The sequence below is a fragment of the Lycorma delicatula genome, chromosome 10, assembly GCF_047948215.1.
Source record: "Lycorma delicatula isolate Av1 chromosome 10, ASM4794821v1, whole genome shotgun sequence".
Lineage (NCBI taxonomy): Eukaryota > Metazoa > Arthropoda > Insecta > Hemiptera > Fulgoridae > Lycorma > Lycorma delicatula.
The window spans coordinates 101,962,847-101,984,971 of NC_134464.1; the positions used below are offsets into that span (position 1 = coordinate 101,962,847).

General features: G+C 28.9%; 1 protein-coding gene across 1 annotated transcript in view; it reads right to left on the reverse strand.

The window, feature by feature from the left end:
* Nucleotides 1-16,463: 16,463 nt before the first annotated feature.
* The window catches only part of LOC142331156 (uncharacterized), a 40,889-nt gene continuing 35,227 nt past the window's right edge, over nt 16,464-22,125 (reverse strand). Inside the window, exons 11-12 of the mRNA XM_075376863.1 lie at nt 20,133-20,272; nt 16,464-16,601 (exon numbers count right to left, since the gene is read on the reverse strand). Coding sequence (XP_075232978.1) covers nt 20,138-20,272 — 135 coding nt within the window. The 3' untranslated portion in view covers nt 16,464-16,601; nt 20,133-20,137. The remainder of the gene's footprint in view (nt 16,602-20,132; nt 20,273-22,125) is intronic.

Sequence of the window (22,125 nt, forward strand, 5' to 3'; positions counted from 1 at the left end):
GATTTAATTGCTACATTTGGTTAAATTAAGTTAATTCGGTAATTATTAATTGATCGTGTTTTGCATCCAGAATAATTCTGTTACGAGAAAAACAGATACAGATGAATGTAATGAGGCTATTATCTCAATTTATATCTGTTTCTTTTTTTGCCAGCATGATAATTGGTACAGATTGAAACAATGGGTATTGTATGAAATCTTGCATTAAATTGAAAGATGTCACATAAGTAACATATTTAATAACATAAATTGAATTGTATGTGCAATACATAGCTAACACTTAATGCAAAAAACTATCACTTGCTTACCTATGAAAATTGTAGTATAGAAAAATTTATATTAAATGGCATATCTTAAGAACAAATACTCGGATAACCTGCTGATTTGTTTCAGTGAAATAACCAAAATAAAATCCAGTCATTAATAAATTTAATCTTTGAGAACATTTACCTTTTCAACTCTTAAAGAATGCTTTAATCAGTGACCAAAATATTACTACTACATGAAAAATGACTAAAGTAAAAGTTCTCTGTAATCATAACTGTTCATCAGTAACAAAATTAACTGGGTAAATTTATACCTAAAACTAAACTCAGAATTTGTTAAAAATAAAGGGTATATATGTCATTCACTTTGACTCACCAGACCCTCCTGAATTTATATACAGATAACATAGTTATAAGTACTTAAACTGCTTGAATATTATTTCCAAAATAATAAAAGTTTTTTGTAGCAACTTTTACATTTGATTTCAAGATTTAACTTAACATATTGGCACAGTGTAAACATTTGGATATTATAATTTAAATGATACTTAAATAATCCATTAAATTATTATAATTTCCAAATACTAAGCATTTGGAAATTTATTTCATCATTGTAAAACAAAATTTATTTTCAGGAAATTTTTCCAAAAAATTTGATCACAGACAGGCAACAGCTATGTTTAATTGTATTCTCAAACCAAATACTGTTTTCATATGTTATCTTCATTCATAACATTTGATTTATAAACATCACAGATTTCTTTGTACATTACAGCATAAATTTGTTTTTCTTGAAAAATGTAAACAATTACTGCTCAAACCTCAACTTTATTTTAGCAGTCATTTCAGTTTTTGATGCTAGGTAAATTATGCATATGACTGGACTTTTGCCAACAGATGATTAGTGAAAGAAGGGAATATTCTATCCAAATGCTACGTTTCCTTCAGTAGTATCTTGCTACTATTTGCTTACGATGTATCAGCATGAATATACATTTTTATTTTAGTAAATAACCAGAAACTTTGGTCTGGACAAACCATTTTTCCTCATCAATTAATTATTTATGCTACATAAGTTTTACTCATAAGAATTTCCCTTTTGTTTTTATGATTCTTAAATTTAAAAACAACTTTATGTAAAAGTTTTCCGACAGTTTCTCTCTTGTCTATAAAATTGAAATAATTTTTAAAATATGGCTAATCTTTTATTTTTTTTTTGTCTTCAGTCATTTGTGACTGTTTTGATGCAGCTCTCCAAGATTCCCTGTCTATGCCAGTCGTTAGATTTCGGTATACCTCCTACATCCTATATCCCTAACAATTTGTTTTACATATTCCAAATATTGCCTGCCTGCACAATTGTTCCCTTCTACCTGTCCCTTTGATATTAAAGTGACTATTCCAGGATGCCTTAATATGTGGCCTATAAGTTTGCCTATTCTTTTAAATATATTTTTCCAAATGCTTCTTTGTTCATCAATTCTTTTTCATTGAAGGTTAAAATATTATTTAAGGAATGCAAACTAGAATAAAATTTATAAAAAAAACTAACATAAAGAGTGGAAAGGTGGTTAGCCAAATGGGTCATTGCAGGACTGAAATTTGAAATTATTTTGCAATGAGTCCCAGAAATATTTGGAAAAAAAATGGATCCACAAGAAGTAATTAAACTTTATACCAAATCTCAAGATAGAATATTTACATACAGTTAAATGCTGTTACAAATAAATAAACTAATGTTACAAAATAATAAACAAATAAATAATAAACTCTAATCAATAAATATTACATCCTTGACTTCAAAATATAAAATACGTTCATGAGAAAACCCAAAATGGACTATGTATTAATTAAGACTCATTGAGAGGCTAAATGAATTAAATGCTATTTTCAGCATCTAATTTTATTTCTGCTTATTGTTCATAGGTACATAGATGCTTGTAATATTGTTAAGTAAATATTTGTATTTATAAATTAGAATTTGGTTATTTTTTAATAATTATTTTCATTATGTATATGCTTGATATTATTTTTTTGAGTGCATAGGGTTAAATATTTTATCTGTCTTCTGTTTAGTTTTTTGTGAAGTATTTTACAACCTGTTTACAAAATCCAAATCAGTCATTAGATGAAGAGTTTAATGTTGCAGTAACAAGGATTGGGGAATTTGCAAGTGTATTTAATAAGTTTATGGAGCAAAAAGATTTGGATGCAATATTTGTAAATATTTTACAGCGGACCCGGTATATGTGGTAAGTCATGGTATATTTGTGTAATTGGTAAATTAAATTTGTGTAAATTAAATATTTAAAATAAAGTTATTTTAAAATGTTTTAATCCAACTATTAAAAATTACCATACCATTGATGTCCTTAAGGTGCCTTAACTCAGTGGTTGTAATTGACCTGAAATTGAGACTAAAGTCAACCAAAAATAGCGTAATTCATTGTTAGGTAACAAGAACACATATCAGGCTAACTAGGACAGATGAAGATTGGATCTGTCCTTCACAGAGTAGGCTGTGTAAAGAACATCAGTACTTTCGTAGTCTGATTGATGGCTTTTGTACAATGGATGCTTTAAAGCAAAAATACATTTTCTTACACTAATTTATAGACTTAGTAGTACACACATAGGAATTGGTGTAGTGATTAACAATAAAAATCTAATATATGTTATAATCACTTATTACAGAAATTTTTGCATCATTTTTTCCACTTCTCTTTTCCTTATTCTTCTAATTACCTCTAGAGAGTTGCCATAAAAGGTGAAAATATTGCTATTATTCTCTTGTTCCTCCAAACCAAGCACAAGTCGTTCTATCACATCCAAATGTTACACTTCACTTTATTTATGACAGATTTTCTTAAATGAGTTCATAGTCTTTCTTTTTACTGTAGCTGTACTACTAAGGTGAATTGCCAATATTTAAGTTCTATTGTTAGCCCACTGGGCTGGTTTAATGGTATTATTAATAGATAATTAAGAAATACTATAAACAGAAAGTGCAAATTAGTGAAAGAAGTGTGGATTAAAGAAAAGTGTTCAGAAATGGGAAGAGAAATGATCATTGGTAAAATCATTTTAGTAATACACCCTGTTTTGTGTCAAAGCATATCAAACTTCTTACTTGTTAAGGAAGAATTTTAAAAAAACATATTCATTATGGGATATACATAAATAATGGTCTATTGAATACAGCTACATAAAACTTCTCCCGAAACAACGAAGTTTAGTTCACGAATATCATTCTGTGAGTTACAAATACACCATCCACTCACCAACATGTTCTTCAGATGATTTTAGAGCCGTTTTGTTATTAAATTCATGTCTGTGACTTAGATTAAACAATATTATTATTTAATCAACAAACAAATTGAATTTGAGAATAATACATTGATTGCGTGGTCATAATTATTAAATAATGTTTATCATAATTTCATCATAATAGTAAAACAAAGTGGTATACAACAAAATTAATTTAATTTAATTTCTAATAATTTAACTTTGTAGATAAATTAGTTATGAAAGGTTTTCTTTACATTGGTAAATGCTTATATATCTTACGTCTGTGTTTATTATAAAATATATAATTAATATAGAAATCTTAAGTTGTATATATATATATATATATACAGTTCAGTGAATCATTTCACTGCAGTAAGTGAATTACTTATTTTCATTAAAAAATATTTGACTTTTATTGTACTCAATGAACAAAACACTTAATGATCAATATAATTTTGATTTTATTCTGTCAAAAAATAAAGTCCAATTATTTTGGCAAAAACGAGCTATGTCATTTTATTTGGTAATTCTCTCCTAAATGTGAACGTTTGGTCTTTTAATGGCCTCCTTCAATCGCTTCAACAATGAAGAATAATATTCTCCGGTGATTTTTTTTTTCTTTTTCCAAGTAGTCAATGACATTACACCATGAACATCCCAAAAAACAGTGGCCACGACTTTCCCGCAGGTCCAATACTTTTTGCCTTCTTTGGAGCCTTCCATCGGTTTCGACCCACTGTTGCTTTGTCTCAGGGCAGTAATAATGAATCCGCTTTTCATCAGCAGTAATGAAACATTGCAAAAATTCAGTCGAGTTACGGTTGAACATGTCCAAACACTGCTGAGAAATGTTCATTTGTCTGCATTTCTGATCAACCGTTAAAAACACGGCACCCATTGTGCCGATAGCTATCTATATCCAAATGCTGGTGTAAGATGCGAATACAGTCTACTGATTTTTTGCAAACTCTTGTATCTTTAACCGTCAATCTTTTAAATCCGCATTGTGGATTTTTGCAATGCTTTCATCGGTCATGGTGGTTGCAAGGCAACCTACAACAGAGTATAAGAAGCTTTTAAGTATAGCCTACAAACATTCTAAGTTGGAGGTAAGTTCTTACCTGAGATACATGCATTTTATACAGAATGTATAATTAATATGTAATGCATGACATAAAAACTACACTTACATTTTTTCTATAGTACTATTAAGAAAAATAACTATTCAATTTTAATTCATTATAAAACGGGATAAAACATTCATAAAAAAAATTAGATTGAATTCTTATTACCTCTAATGAAAACCTCTATTTAACAAATTTTTCCTGGGATTCTCGATTTCATTATATAAAGATTTGACCATATATGACAGCATAGCACAGTTATATGACAGCGTAGCACTCTTTGGGTAAAAAGAAAATAGAAAATTATGGTTATGATGAGAATACTCAGACAGCTCAGTTTTTACATGGATTTGAATACTAGATCGTGGATACCGGTGTTCTTTGGTGGTTGGGTTTCAATTAACCACACATCTCAGGAATGGTCGAACTGAGAATGTACAAGACTAACACTTTACACTCATACATATCATCCTCTGAAGAATTATCTAAACGGTAGTTACCGGAGGCTAAACAGGAAAAAGAAAGACAGCTCAGTTTCTTGTAATTGTTTTATAAAAACAGAAACCAATCACAAAAACTAAAAACCTTTTGTTATACGCAAAAGTAAACGAAAGAAAAAAAAATCAAAAAATTGACTGATATAGTTCCAAACATTTTTTTAAATGTTGGAATATAATATACACAAATTTAACAGGATTAGCAATGAAAAAAAATAATTTTATTGCTCCCTATGATTATACACGTGTTTAAATTATGCGGTTGTAATATGTGGTATTTAATAAATTCTATAATTCAAGCTTTGTGTCCTCTACTACCTAATCCTCCCAAACAGTATTTGAATGCGGGAGGTAATAGAGAGAGAACTAGTACAAAACTTTCTGCAAGACCTACCTTAAAACTCTCAAAATTGTTGGCCAGATCAGTTGTAATCTAGATAGTTTGCAGCCACCTAACTGTTTGCACAAATGAAGAACCGACTGCAAAAATTATTCAGCGAGTTAAACTTTAGCAGAAACATTGCAGAATTTAATAGATTCAAGTTATGACTGAGGGGTGGAACTCTGTTTCTTTACAGATTGATGCTGGGACTTCTGAATGTTGTGCTGCTACCACTGGTTTGCAATGTAGGTGTTCAAATCGGGTTTTGAAAGGTAATATATATTTACAACAAGTAAGAACAGCATGCGTGATTTTAATTGTTTGTGTTCATTTAATTAAGCAAAGATCTTTTAAAACCTAATTCGAGCACTAGTGCCTTGTCTAGAAGCAGAGCTGGAACAATCCAGTGGCAGTCTCTGAATTAGCTTAATATAGAGCAAAAGTTAGATAAGCAAAGCTAAAATTTTTAACAATTTTTCCTGTACAAAAAGCGTGCAGTTCTAAAACAGTTTTCATTTCTTAAATTCAAAGATTTTCTTATAATACCCAAAAGCCATAAAACAATTCCAAATATATCGACAGTAACCCATGATAATGGGGCAAAAACTTTGATATTTCGAATTTGCAAAAGCTCTTAGCATGAAAGTCATAGAAATTCTTTTTGACCTTAAGATTTTTAGTAAATCTGATAAAATTTTATCGAACTTTATCAGAGTGCTTAGTAGACTCCAAAACATCATATTTCTGCAAGAGTGATCTTAGAAAAAAAATTGCATTGCACCATTGTTTTTTACTCCAAAGTTAAATATATATATTTCTAGCCAAATCTCCTTCCTTTGGAGAATATCCATAAGCCTGAAGTATCTGAAGTTTTATGCAAAAGTGGATTGCCAACAAAAAATTAAATAAATAATTTTTTTGTTGTTCATCTCCTCCTACTGCTGCAGGTGTCCAGGACATCCTTGTCCACACAGAGGTATTAAACAAAAGGTGCAGTAGGAATGGTTTTTTTCTTGTCTACAAAGATTCAGTAATGCAGAATCAGATGTAAGTCAAAAGAGAACAAAGCCACTGACTGGTAAATAACCCTAAAAAACTTTCACATTTTGGTAGGAAATCTGATGAGAAAATAATAATACCTGATAATGACCCTTTCCAGATGAATCGCACAAATGAAATTGATCAGTTTTTAAGCCCTGAAATCAGGACCGCTAAAAAATCTATTCTTTGTATCTATCTGCACACAAAGGTATTGGTATATAGTCCCGCCTTAATTTTCTGTTGTAACACAATATATTTAATTGAGAAATATCTTGAAAATTTTTGTACAGCTTTCTAAGTAAAGTAAAAGTGCAGGCAACGGTCCTAGTTCTTGCGTCGAACAAATATAACTTTAAAAATTTTTTATCAGGTTAGTTTAAATAATTATAATAAAGATTAAGCGAGCATAATTTATTATACAACATACATGCGATATATACATTACAAGCATTATGTAAATCTCCATAGAAGAAAATAAATCGTACATAGATAACATTTACCGTTTAATAACTTTATCATTATCATAACCTCTACAATATGTCACTGAAATAGTTTAAAATAAATATGAATTATTAACACAAGTAATCTGTCTTTATCATGATATGAAAAATAAATTTTAACTTAAGATAAATTTTATACATATTCTTTTCTGACAGAAACACTTCTACTTAAAAATATTAAATGTTTAAAATATACAAGAAAAGTAAGTGTGTGTGTGTGTGTTTTATATATATATAAACACAGCAAAATCATTTAAAAAATTATATAATTGTACTCAGATACCATCATGTATAATTACATTCAAAATTGTTTTACACTTTCTGTCACTAAATGCATTATTCAAATTTACAATAAAAACCTTTGAACAACTAAGTTTCATTAAAAATATTTATAATTATTGACTGTTTAGTGGTGCTAATACAGGTACTGTAGGTAAAGTTGAATTCTTCAGCAGATTAGCGGTTAACAATAATGGCATGCTTGATATTCCTGTAAATAAAACCGTTGAGTTAAAGCTAATTCATGAACACAACATAAGTTATAATAAAAGTAGATGCAGAATAATAGATGTATAAGTAAATAAAATAAATAATTATACTGAATTGTACTAAATTATACTAAAAAATAAATAATTGTGTAAGAAACAACACACAATCATACACACACACACACACACACACACATAAAATTTATAACAAACCAATTATGTTTATCAAACTGATATTTGAATAACGGTACTTCTAGAACTAAAGTAAATAACTGTTTTCCAATAAGTTTCCTTCAAATTTCTTGAAAAGTTATATTAAAATTTGTTAAGATATTTTAACAGCAACATATTTTTCTCCGTCAATATATTTCAGAATAGTTTTAACGACAAAAGATTTAAGTTCTCCATTTATTTATTTACAGCAGCCGCCTAAAATTAAGAATAATTTACGACGGTCAACTTAGGTTAAGAGATGGCTCTAAGAAGATACATGCATGTATATAGAGCTATTTTTTCTGTTTTATGTTGGATATTATGAAAACTGCAGGAGATGCAGTTCTGTGATCAATTTTATTTGATTTTTGAGGTTAAAAGTCATACAAAACCATCTGGTTTAACGCCAGAAAGTTTCAGTATGAACTCATTTCACCAGGAAAACTGAAATACAGGAAAAATCTTTCACTAGCTGTAACTCGATAACAAAATGTTTTTTAGATATACGTTTGTATCAATGTTCTCAAGTAGAGCTTATTTCAAACTACAGTATACAAATCTTTTTGAAAGATAGAAGATGACATGTCTCCAATTATTGCATGCTTGCACCGGTAAGACAAATACATAAAATCTGTATCCGAGAAAATAGGCCATAAAGGAACATCTAATGTAACTGCTCTGGTTAAATCCATCAATGTAAATCACTTCACCTTATAAAGAAGTATCTTTATTGCAGAAATTCTGTAATAATACTACACGCTTATTGTCTGTTTTTCTTATAACTAATCACCTAAGTAAATATACTAATGAACAGTAAATGTACCATGTAGTTTCATACTAAGGAAAGATAAAACAAACATTCCCCAAGCTTGAATAATCATAAAACTAAATTAAATGGGAATTTGTGGAATTAAGACTGAAAATAAAAACAAAATCACACAGAAGATGCTAAGATTGTCCCTTTATGATGCATGTAAATCACATTATTGGTCAGACTCGACCAGAGAGGGAAAGGCTCACCATCCTTCATTGAAGTGCTTACTATTTGACTAGACAGGAATGATCCGGTAGCAAATCAAATAAAATTTTACGAATGGTGATCCAACATCCCAAGAATTGTACACTCTGAGGAGTAAACTACTAATCGAATTTAGACATTACCAAGATTCAGTAAAATTTTAAGTACACATATTTCATCTGCATCCCAAAAGCTGTTACTGTAAATATTATGCTGTTACTTGTTAACCTATAAAAATGTTTTAAAACTGAATTTTGAGTTCTCTTACACGTTTAATTCAGGCAATGCATTCATAAAGCAGACCTAAATTTATGTGGAGTGATACTGAGGTTTTTTTGTTAATTTAGATAATTTCACCTTATGACTCGTTCATAAATGAAGTTTTGCAGCTGCCGATGGATGTAGGCTGTTAAATCATTTACATGTAATGAACACATTGAAGGCGGTTTTTAATAAATTTTATAGTGTTTTTTATAGCCAAAGAAAATAAAATTATAGAACATCAGTACTTTAAGGTACATTTTCCAGTGTAAATGGTTCTGAAGTTAAAAACATTGTTCTCAAGGAATCTTACTATGAAGCCCAGAAAATTGCCATCTACATCCTATTCTTTTAAGATGCGCAGCATATCTAATCAGCAAGTCAACTTGTAAGCCTTTTCAGAATTGAAGAAGACAGCAAATGTGGCACTGGGATTCAAAGTATCCAATAAAACATTCTGCTTCAAGAGTAATTCAGAGATCCAAGGGAGATCTAGCACTTCAAAATCTGCGCTCCTCCAATGCAGTAAAAAAGTTCTCATCTTCTCAAAATATCATATCAGAATGTATATTTCACCATTAGCCGGAAAGAATTTCTGGTTTCTTGTTTAAGCAATATCAATATTGAATCTCAACATCTTTATTTTCTTTCTTGTTGGTATCTTAATTTTTCTATTTCTTTCCTGATTGATTGTTATCAAATTTCTCCTTCAATTGTTTCTTTTAAACATAAATAGAATAGGAAAGGTGATAAGACTAACATGTCTGAGAAAAGGTTTTATGGCCTTCCTAAATTTCAGCTTACCTTTCTAGATCTCTAATCTTATCACAGCTACCGAATTCTTATACATATTCTAAACAAATTTTCTTTCTCTGTATTTCAATCCTAATATCCTAACACAATTATTCGGTTAGACAACAATATGTAAAAAATTAATTAAATTAAGAGCTTTCTCAACTAAAACAATTTGAAAGCAATCTGACGCGATGAAATTTTTAGATGGTTAATTGAGTATTTAGATGGTCTTTATTTTAATAAGTTATCTAATCTAATAAAAACCCAACCACCAAAGAACACCAGTATCCACAATATAGTATTCAAATCCATATAAAAGCCTTTACTAGGACTTGAACGCTGGAACTCTCGACTTCCAAATCAGCTTTAGGAAGACACATTCACCACTAGACCAACCTGGTGGGTTAAGGAAAAGATCTGGAACCAGTGAGCTGACCTAACATGCCAGATGTACTGCCGGTAGGCGGGGAGGCTCATTAGAGTCACAAGGACACTCCCCTGAGCTGAGTAATACTTGATTGTTCAGCCACCCAGGAGAGCAGGAGAACAAAAAAGCTGAAGTGGCATGAATTTCAGTAATGCATTTAATGTACTGAATAAAATAAAATCAATACTAATTTCATTTAAAAAAAATAGTAATTTATGAAATATTACCTTTATAGAATCAGTCATTGATTGCAGCTTTGGATAATCTATCTCAGCTATAGCCAAATAGTTCCGGCTTGGATGTAAACTATATTCTGTAATCCTTGTATCGTTATCAGTGGAATTTATTAATAATTTGAAATTTTGATTGTTATTGTTAATATTAGCAATAAGTTTCTGACTAGATGTCACTCCTGTAAATTAAGAAGTCAATACATAAACTATTTATAGGAAGAAAAATTAGTAATAAAAACAAGTGCTTCTTTGCTTAAACTGAACAAAGTAAATTAGTCATTTGATATATTCAGTCACTAGAATTTAGTTCTGAAATTTATTCATTAGATCTGGTTCATTCTTTTATTCTCCTCACACATCATACTTATGAAATTTATAAGAATTTATTTTTTTTTGTTCTATGTATTGAATTACTTTATGCTTTGAAGCCAAGTGGGAGTTAATAGAAACTTAAGAAATTAAAAAATCCTTATTAAATTTGTAGTGATATCTAGAAAAAAATAGTTTTCTAGAATGTTTTTAGCTTATTTAAATTAAAAAAAAAAAACTGATCAGCTTTGATGACCATTACACATTTCAAGGTGTCTCAGATGGTGAGAAGGTAACCCATTCATGAAAAATTTCATTGTGAATGTTATTTCAATAAAAAAATGTAACTTAAGTTTACCAGAATTGCTACTAGTATTTATTTTTTAACTTCAGATTAGAATTTTTGAAAAATATTTACGCCCCCATAATCATGAGGATGTTTAAAAAGTAATTTTTTTTTCAAATCTATTGTTAAGGAATGGTTTAAGCTTTCTTGGACAAGTGATATGGAAAAATATGATTCTTCCTGGGTCAAATAACACTGTGCTGGCCTCAGTGAAAGTTTTCATTCTAGAGTGCTAACACATTAAGCATTATATACCCTTATTAATCAACATTCAAGAAGAGGGCATTATGTAATTAATTTTTTAAGAGGAATCTGGGTCCTCATAAATTCATGAAATGGGTGAAATGGTTATCAGGAATAAGTTGTTATGTGGCCAATCATTTACATGACAGAAGACAACTATTGCTCATAAGTAATAACATTCACGAAAATAATTCTAGATGACTTTTTAGTTCTAGAAATAACTACCAAAGTTTCAAAAAATTAAAAATTAATAAACCTGACAGAATTAAATATTAGAAAATATTACACATATTAATACACACAAAATTTCAATTTGACATTTAATCATCAGACAGTGTTTGAGGGAGATGGTCTTATAAAAACTGCAACAAATAGTAGCACTCTTGTAAAGTAACATCCAATTTTCATTATTTTAGAATTACATTTTTATTATGCAATAATGAAATTATTTCAATAATGACCTAGAATGCAGATCCTGTGAAAGTGCTATCATGAAAAATTAAGGTAAGTTACATCTTATCTCAATATTCTGTTGCAGCAGGTTATTTAATAGAACTTAAATATATACATACAAATATATGTGTGTGTAAACATACCATATACATAAAATATAAACATTTACAGCAAACCAAATCAGATTTTATAATATAAATTTACAAAAACTTACTAAACATTTTCAATCCTATTTGTGACCATTTTCAGTGACTCTGATTTTAGGTTTACTCTTTAGTTTTGTTTCTATCTTTTTTTAAAAATATTTTATACAATATCTTGACACTAAAACTACGATAAAACTTTATTTCAATTGCAATGAACATTTAGAACATAGTTTAGGTTTATGAATATAGGAAATTATTATTTATTTGGTTTGGTTTGTTTTTAAAAGATGAGGTGACTTATTTTTTGCTTTACTATTTTATTGAGTCAGTAAATAAATTTTCCAGTAAGAAACATAACAGCTAACAAATACGGTAGACTAGATATGGTGGAGGTGGTTGGGGCACTGCTGGTGCTGTTATGTGTAGTAACATCTTGCCTCTCAGGTTTACAGAAAAGATTTTAAAATTTATTTTTGTGAGTAACAATATGTTTTTAGTCACACACGTACCGGTTGTAGCACAATCACGTCACAGGATGGGGTGCTTCGAGACAGTCTGTCTGCCTAGGTGCAGAGTCCCTGGTCGGACCCCCACTACTCCCCCCAGCATGTGACGTCATATGACTTGGATGGTAGCCGGTTCTAGCAATGACGTCACTGGTTGGGTGTGTCTCGAGCTTGTGACATCACAGGCGGGTTGCATCGAGACGGTCTATCTGCCTAGACGGTAGCGATAACGTGCGGAAATGGAAAAAAAATCAGACTAGATATATGTCAACCTGCAATATTTAGTACTGTTGAAAATCCGTTCGATCTCAATCTGGTAACATACTACTACAATAACAAACAAGGTGTAGTAAAGGACATATACATAATCATGCAAAGTTTAAAACAAAATATTGTAGAGCTCCTGACCCAACTTCTTCATCATGAAAAATCATTCAAATTCAATATATTTTTGGAATGCACACAAGAACGAATTCGGTTAATAACAGAAGTAGATAGAATATGTTCCTCATGGACTAACCTTGACCTTTGACCCCCCAAAGTTAATAACCACAATTTCATTTACCAAAGATCATTGACCCTAAAGCGTAAACAAAGCGAGCATTACACTGAAAATTGTAAAAGGTTGAAACGTACCGCAGTAGTATAGAAACCTTAAATACGGGGCCAGGGAATACATTAAAAAGTGGCCTAAAATCGGCCCCGTATGTAAGGTTTTTTCACGAGAGCGACCCCCACTTTCTAGTTAAATTCTCACCATGAAAGCGTCTATTTACTACAAAAAGCACAGAAAAACACGACTCTGTTTTCTTCAAATAAATCAATAAATTAAAGAAGATTGGCCCCGTATGTAAGTAAATAACTGTATACATTAAAGAAGATTGTGCAATACTCATTAATTACAAAAGAATAAAAATAACTGGAGAATCCCCACTCTTTTACATGTCTATATATATAGAGTGAATGTTAACATCAATAACACATCATTATTAAAATTATTTACATTATAATACGAATGCAAGAAACCATAAACTTTGAACGAATTGATAATGGTAGTAAATTAGTATTTTGTTATAAAAATCTGTCTGACAAGTATGATTTAATTATATCTTTAGATAATATAAAAGATGATATTAAACAGTTATATAAATAATACACTTCTACTTCATTTACTACGCAATTAATTTGTGAATATAATAAAGATTTATTTATTTCATATGGAAAAAATCTTTATAAATCAAACAAATTGGAAGAAATAAAATTTTTCATGGAAAATAAATTGTCTATTGATAGCGCTTTTGATGATTTAATTGAATATTATTCTGAATTGAAACAAACTAAATAAAAAAATATCTGTCTCTGAACTGATGTTGCATATTCAAATACCAGATACAAAAAAAACAAGGGAATGGGTGGTTCTTTAATAAAACACTCGTGGAATGTTAGTGAAAAAAATTTTGTAAATATTTATGAATTTTTAATGATTATGAAAGATATGTAATTGTATAACTTCATCAGTGATTCCATGGTAGAGTTAGACTATGTAATATCTATCTATATGGGGGGTTAACCTAAATTATAGTTTACACACTGCATATAATTTAGGATTGTGTTTTATTTGATTGTATATATGTTCATATGCACCCTGCCTCGAGCTACAGCTGCAGGCAACAACTGCTCTGACATCACATGCTCTCTGCATCTAGACAGATAGACAGTCTTGAGGCAACCTGCCTGTGACATCACCCACTCGAGATACACTCAGCCTGTGATGTCACTGTGCTAGAACTGGCTACCCATAAAAAAATATCATTTTTTGTGCATTAGAATGCAGTATGGAAATTTGTTAGTTTTGTAGAATTCCAAGCCTGACTGAAATATTCAATGCCAGGATCTTCTGGCTGAAACGCTGAGGGATAATTCTCTGCCATGAAGGTCAGTAGCATAGTTCTATTATACATTACAAACTCAAGGCCTCCGCCTTGACATCATATGGTGAGTGTGTCTGTGACATCACTGTGCTAGAACCGGCTACTGCATCCCAAGGTACCCCAGCCTGGTTGTGCTACAAGCAGTTAAATATACCTACTATCTTTTGTTAACCAGAATTTATACAAATCCACATCCAAAGAGCAGAGTGGATCTAGCATGCTGCAGATGACAAGTTGCTAATTAAAAATTATATGAGAAAATTAAAAATGTTTACATTTTAATGTTATTGTACACATTAAAATGTAAACATTTTGTAAGTTTAAATTAATTTTATGTTACTTTAAAATGAAGGATGAAATAAAAAATATATTTCATAATAGTTTAATAATAATAATCATTTTTTGTTTTATAAATTAATTTTATGAAAAAGCTAAAACGTGGTGATATTTTATTTTCCTACACTATGATTTTATGTATGAATTATGATTACTGTTTAAATTTAATATTTACCTAAATTATCTTCCCTACATAAACCTGCTTTATAGTTTATGTTATTTCCAGATGTCGACCACTTACAGATGCAATTACCATTCACAAAATAAAAAGTTCCATTATAATATTCATTATCATTGTCATCAAGGAGTTCACCCAAATTAGTTAACTTTTGAACAAACTGTAACTAAAAAAAAAAAATAGTATTCTAAAATAAAATTAAATACAATAATAAACTAACAATGTATTATGAGTATCTTAAAGTACAACCTATCACTTAAGTTTTAATAATAATTTGTCACAAGCTTCTTTTCCCTATATATATATATATATATACATATACATACATATATATTGTGGGATTAACAAATTTGACTGAAACTTGATGATACACTTGTCGAATGAATTTACCAAAAATGTCTTTCTATCTACTGCCAATTTCTAGTCTTGGCACACATCTATTATATCCTACTTCCTTAATTATCTTCTGTTTTTGTATGCTTAATTCATCTATAATCTTGAAGCTTGTGCATTAAAATACAGTATGGAAATTTTTTAGTTTCGTAGAATTCCAAGCCTGACTGAAATTCAATGCCAGGATCTTCTGGCTGAAACGCTGAGGGATAATTTTCTGCCATGAAGGTCAGTAGCATAGTTCTATTATACATATTCTAATATTTAATTTCCTTCTACGAATCAAATTTATAATACTGCTGAATGGCTTAATTTACAGCCCACAAGCTTTCTTTTTATTTTTGTAAGATACTTCTATCACCTCTAATTTGCCTTAGAAACTTTTAAAATAAATCTACGATTACAAATAAGTATTTTTAAAAATATGTCTTTCCATTTTCTAAGTCTACATTTGATTCTAACATATATATTTTTCGGTCACATTTCACTGCTTTTATTTTATTCTTATCTTTAATTTCATATTAAATACCTTTCCTATCAATGAATTTATGCTATTTATATGTATCTTTCTAACTCATTTTTAGTTTTATAGCTAACAGAATAATATCATCAATGAATTTTAAAAACCTTTATTTTTTTTTCTTAGATGGTCTTTTCAAAGTAATTAAAAATTGTAAGCTTATCTACTATGGTATATTAAAGTACGAAAACAATATTGAAGCTGATCAAGTAACTGTTTAGAAAAGAACTTCCATATATTATCTAAAATATTGTTTACCTGAAATCAGATCCATTCTTCATTCTAGTTAACAAAGATGGCAAAATAAATAGTTAACTCCCAACTTCATATCCTAACAATACAAGAATAAAATGTGATAATCTAAATTTTCTCATGTTTAACAATGAGAAAATTAGTATTAGTAACTAATTAGTATTAGTTAATACTAATAACATATACAAACAAAATAATACCTGTGTATCACCTTCTGAATATTTCCATAAAATATTATCAGTATCACTACCACAGTTATATAAATTAACATTAGATGCAGATTTTGTAATTAAAAGTGTTTTATTTTGGTGGTTTATGGCTTTTATTTTTCTCACTCCATTAATTCTATTTTGTTCAAACAGTAACTCAAATAAGCCATTTTCTTTTTTCCATTTATACATTAATAATGTGCAGGTTTTACTAATACTAATAACCAAACAATCTTCTTCTTGAACCTGTAATAAATAATATTAAAGAAAGAAAAACAAAAGATTATCATAATTAATTTATAATCTATTTCTTAACGAAGACTAATAATATAAGAGATTATTTCATAAAAAAAATTCAGAAGGTTTCTAGAAAGTGAAGAGATAAATGAGCAGTTTAACTCCATAATATGTATAAATTAAGTTTAACTTTTGTATAAGGAGCATGGAGAGTAGTTTTTATATTCTTTTTATACAATGTAATGTTAAAAATAAATTTAAAAATGTTAAATAAGTTTAATTTTTAGAATAAGTTGAAAATAAATTTGACAATTTTTTCGCCACAATGAAATTATTGTAAAAGTTAGATATGTTTTGTTGTTTAACATAAACAAATTAGCTGAAGAATATGAAAAAGGTAATAAAGGCTGGAAATACTATAAAACTTCCAGGCTGATAATACATCCATGCATACATATCGCTCTTGTTCTGTCAGTTTCTGGTGAACATGGAATAATTTATCATCCCTCAGTCATGACTGAAATAATTCCGTTATTGCATAATAAAAATGTATAAAATTTTTTTCTTATTTATGCAATAACAGAATTATTTCAATCATGAATGAGGATGCGGTATCCCTTGAAAGTACTACAATGAAAAATTAAGGCAAGATATGTCTTATCTCAATATTCTGCACTAGGTGATCTATTTAATAGAATTTAAATAAAATTTAACAGTACAGTGAAATAATATGAATCTTTAAAAGATTAATTTCAGTAAAATAACTTAAAATAAATGTGTGTGAGACTATTCTAGCTTACTTTTAAAAACCAATTAAATAAAAACATAAAGATTAATATGTATAGTTAACTGTTCTCAAATTAGACAATGATACTGATGCCTAGGTGCTAAAGAAAAGCAATCATAAACTTATAAAACAAGTGAAAATGTAATTATTAAACCCATTAAGGATTATTCTAGGACGAACAGAATAAATTATAAGCAACTTGATGGCTCTTTAAATTTAAGACATTAACAATAAAAGTGAATGGCAATGGAAAAGGTAATATAACCATTTAATGAGGATGCCTAATAAGGCATACCTAAAAAAAAGTTTGACTGCAAACCTTTGAAAAAAAAAAATCTGACTCCAAGTAAAAAGGCTGGACAACTCATGAAAAGTTGGATGTAAAACTGCATATGATATGAGGAATTACTAAAACAGGCACTTTGCCTGAAATGTGGAATGTAGAAGATATATGTAGGCATTCTTTATTGTCTAAATGGTTTCTAAGGTGGAAGAATATTTATTTAAAATGTTTGAGGTTTTACCAATCAAACCTAAATAAGAAATGTATATTAATTATTGATTCGATACCATCCATGTAAGAGGTATTAATTTCCACACAGGTAAGGTATGACACAGTTGTCTCATACAGTAGCAACTATATTTACTGCTTCAATTCTGAAGAAAAGCGATTAGTTTTGAGAGACTCTCAGATAATATGCCTTACCAAGGATATTGTATTAGTATACTTTGAATAATGATTCTGATATTTTAAAGCCATTAAACAGCACAATATAACATATACATAGTTGCAAAGAAATTAATGAAGAGATAACTATCTGAAACTGCACCGAAACTTATCACAAAATATAGCTATAGCCTTTTTTTTGACTACAGAATTATTATGACTTTATAATATCTACGTAATATAATCATCACTTCTTCCCTATTTGCTTCCTTTTAGGAATTACCGATGTCTTCAATAAATATCTTACCAAATATTACAAAGCTATAAAAGCAGTATAATGAGAAGCTGTTATTCATTTCATTACTAATTTATAAAAGTGTGTGCTAGTTTCTATGTTTTTAATTATGTTTTGTAAACATTAACAGTAAATAATTCTTGCATAAAATGAATTTTGATTTTGAGATGTATTTTATTTTTAAGATCATATCTTACTAAAATATGATGTTAAGTAAATTACAGATTTGCAGATGTTAAAATATTATTAACATATATGATATAAATTAACATATCTGTTAAAATCATATATCTCTTATTAATTTTGTATTAGCAATTTTGTTTTTTTTTTTTTATTAAAAATTTTGTTAATTTTGTATTATTGTTATTTTTGTATTAGGTATATGGTAAAATCTGAATTCTATTTTGCTATTTATAAGTGACTTATTTTGTATATTATAAATTATTTTAAGAGTAAATAAATTGTATTAAGAATTTTTAGTGTGCTATCTCTCAATATCCTTGTCGAACTACAAACACATGACAATATACTTGCATTAACCTGAAACAATTATTTCATCTACATGATTCATCATTATTATTAGTATTATAAAACAGCATAAACATTCATAAAATTTAAAATTACATTAAAACATGGAGGATTTAAATCATCAAAATTCTGGTACTGGCATGTATACTATATATTTACAGTAATGTTTAATAACATGTAGTTAATAATAATAAAAAAAAGGCGTTACGTTTCTCTTTATGAGACTTATGAAAAACTGAAAGTATATCCTTTTTAATGTTAACTATACTTAAGTTACAAAAAAATCACAATCTTTCATGAAAGAAATTGTCAAATCATTTTTGTTCAATTCCTGATCCCAGGTAGGAAGGTTGTAATTGAGAAAATTTAAAGGAACAAATAAAAATTGATACGATACAGCAAAATTTCAATTTTTAAATAACGGTGCAACTTGCAACTATATAAAACTTGAAAATGAAACTTGTGCTAATGAGAATTCCTGTGAAGATGACAAAATGCAACTATTATCAACACTGGCCTTAAGCTGAAGTTTACGTTGTGCTCAACCTTCATTAGCATTAACCTTAATTAAGAAATGTATTCATTACTTTATCACAATTAATTTTAATGTTTTACTTTTACATTACTGTAATAGTTTAAGCAAAACGTACGAAAAAATTCAACATTTTGTACTTAGGTTGCAAACAATTTTGAATTTTAATTCTCTACTGCAATTAATATTAAGTTAAATAAGAATTAAAATATTACTCGAAAAGAAAACACAAAATACATAATAAGCAACTTTCTTTCAAATAAATTTAAATTTAAAGAAAAGAATTTCTAAAAACATGTTGGTAAAACTTTGAACCCAGTGGTATTTTAGAAATCAAGTTTTTTCACTCGATCTAATAGCATTTAAATGTTTTATTTATTCATTAATTTATTATTATGGACTTTCTTTAGCTATAATACCTCACAACAGACTGTAAGTCTAATTATAAGTCCAGTAGTTGGTTATCCAGCATCAAGCATTGACAAGAAATGAAACCAAACAACCAATGAGTCCTCGTAAAACAACCTTTCAAATTCACTAAAAAAAAACTATATTTTTTTTTTTATAACACAAGAGTATCACAATCAGTTATTTATTGGATCTATCAAGTAATACCTCAAATAACCACAGATTAATGAATGTATTGTAAAAATTATGTTCCAGTATAGTTCTATTAATAGTGGTATTTAATAAATACCATTAAATAAAGTAAAAAGTGAGAAAATACTTACTTTTATTACATGAATGCTTTCAACATCGCGCTATTAAAAAGTAACTCCTGTGAAATAGCAAAATTCTGCAATTCATATAGTTGTGTTCTTGCAATTTCTGTCCTATTATGAATTTCTTTACACTCATTAATATAATTCATCTAAATCACATAATAATAATAATAATAATAATAATAATAATAATAATAATAATAATAATAATGAATTTAAAATAGCATAAATATAAATAATTATATGAATGACACAAAAAAAGTTTTAAAAAGAATAGTATAAAAGACAATCAACATGAAGATTAATTTAAATATTAAGAAACATTATACAATACACTAGAGTAAGTTAGAAAATACCAAGCATATTATGTGATAAATATTATCACAAAAAAGTCACATAGAACTAAAAAATGTCAAAAACACAAAAAATATAATAGTGGAGGTCAAGGATCTCCATTGAGATGAACCTTCATCTCCCAAAAGTGAGATTACTTTTTAAGTACATGTAAATAGAATTATTTGTCTGATATAATATGACACTTGGAAGTGTTTAATAGTGCTAATGCACTATCCAGAATCGCTTAAATAGTTGATTAAAAAAGTTCTATTAAAATAGTTGTTTAAAACTAGACCCCATTTGGATCTCCAGGTGGGAACTCCTAAGGAAGGAGTCATCAGAAAATTGAAAAATAACATTCTAAGAGTCAAAGCATGGAATGTTAGAAGTCTAAAAAAAGGTTGGTAGATTAGAAAATTTAAAGAAGGAAATGGATAGGATAAATGTAGATGTAGTAGGAATTAGTAAGGTTAGGTGGGAAGAGGAAAATGACTTTGGTCAGGTGATTTTAGAATAATTAACTCAGCTTCAAATAATGGGCAGGCAGGAGTAGATTTCATAATGAACAAGAAGGTAGGGAAAAGAGTAGAATATTTCAAAATGTAAAACGATAGAATCATTGTAATAAGGATAAAATCAAAGCCTAAACCGACAACGATTGTTAACGTCTATGTGCCTACAAACGCCCATGATGATGATGAGGTAGAGTGTGTATACGAAAAAACTGACGAAGCAATTAAACACATAAAAGGAGATGAAAATTTAATAATAGTTGGAGATTGGAATGCAAGCATTGGAAAAGGCAAGGAAGGAAATATAGTGGGTGAATACGGGCTGGGCAAAAGGAATGAAAGAGGAGACCGACTTATAAAGTTTTGCACAAAGTATAATTTAGTAATTGCCAACAACCAGTTTAAAAATCATAATAAATAAATATACACATGGAAAAGGACAGGAGATACTGCAAGGTATCAGATAGATTATATCATGGTTAAGCAAAGATTTAGAAATCAACTCGTCGACTGCAAAACTTACCCTGGAGCAAACATTGATAAGTGATCATAATTTAGTAATAATGAAATGTATATTGGGGTTTAAAAACCTGAAGAAAAGGTGTCAGATGAATCGGTGGAATTAAGAGAAGCTTGAGGAAGAGGAGGTAAAGAAGATTTTTGAGGAGGACATCGCAAGAGGTCTGAATAAAAAAAAAATAACGTAGAAAATGTAGAAGAAGAATGGGAGAATGTTAAAAAGGAAATTCTTAAATCAGCAGAAGCAAACTTAGATGGAACAAAGAGAACTGGTAGAAAACCTTGGAGTTCAGACAATATATTGCAGCTGATGGATGAATGTAGAAAATATAAGAATGCTAGTGATGAATAAAGTAAAAGGAACTATCAAAAATTAAGAAATACTATAAACAGGAAGTGCAAACTAATGAAAGAAGAGTGGATTAAAGAAAAGTGTTCAGAAGTGGAAAGAGAAATGAACATTTCCTGTATGCTCCATCTATTTTAGATGGAGCATACAGGAAAGTTAAGGAAAATTTTGGGGTGCATAAATTAAAATCTAATAATTTAAATCATAATAAATTTAATAATCTTTGTTTAATCTAATAAACAAAGATGGAACTCCGAATTATAATACAAAAGGCAAAGTAGACAGG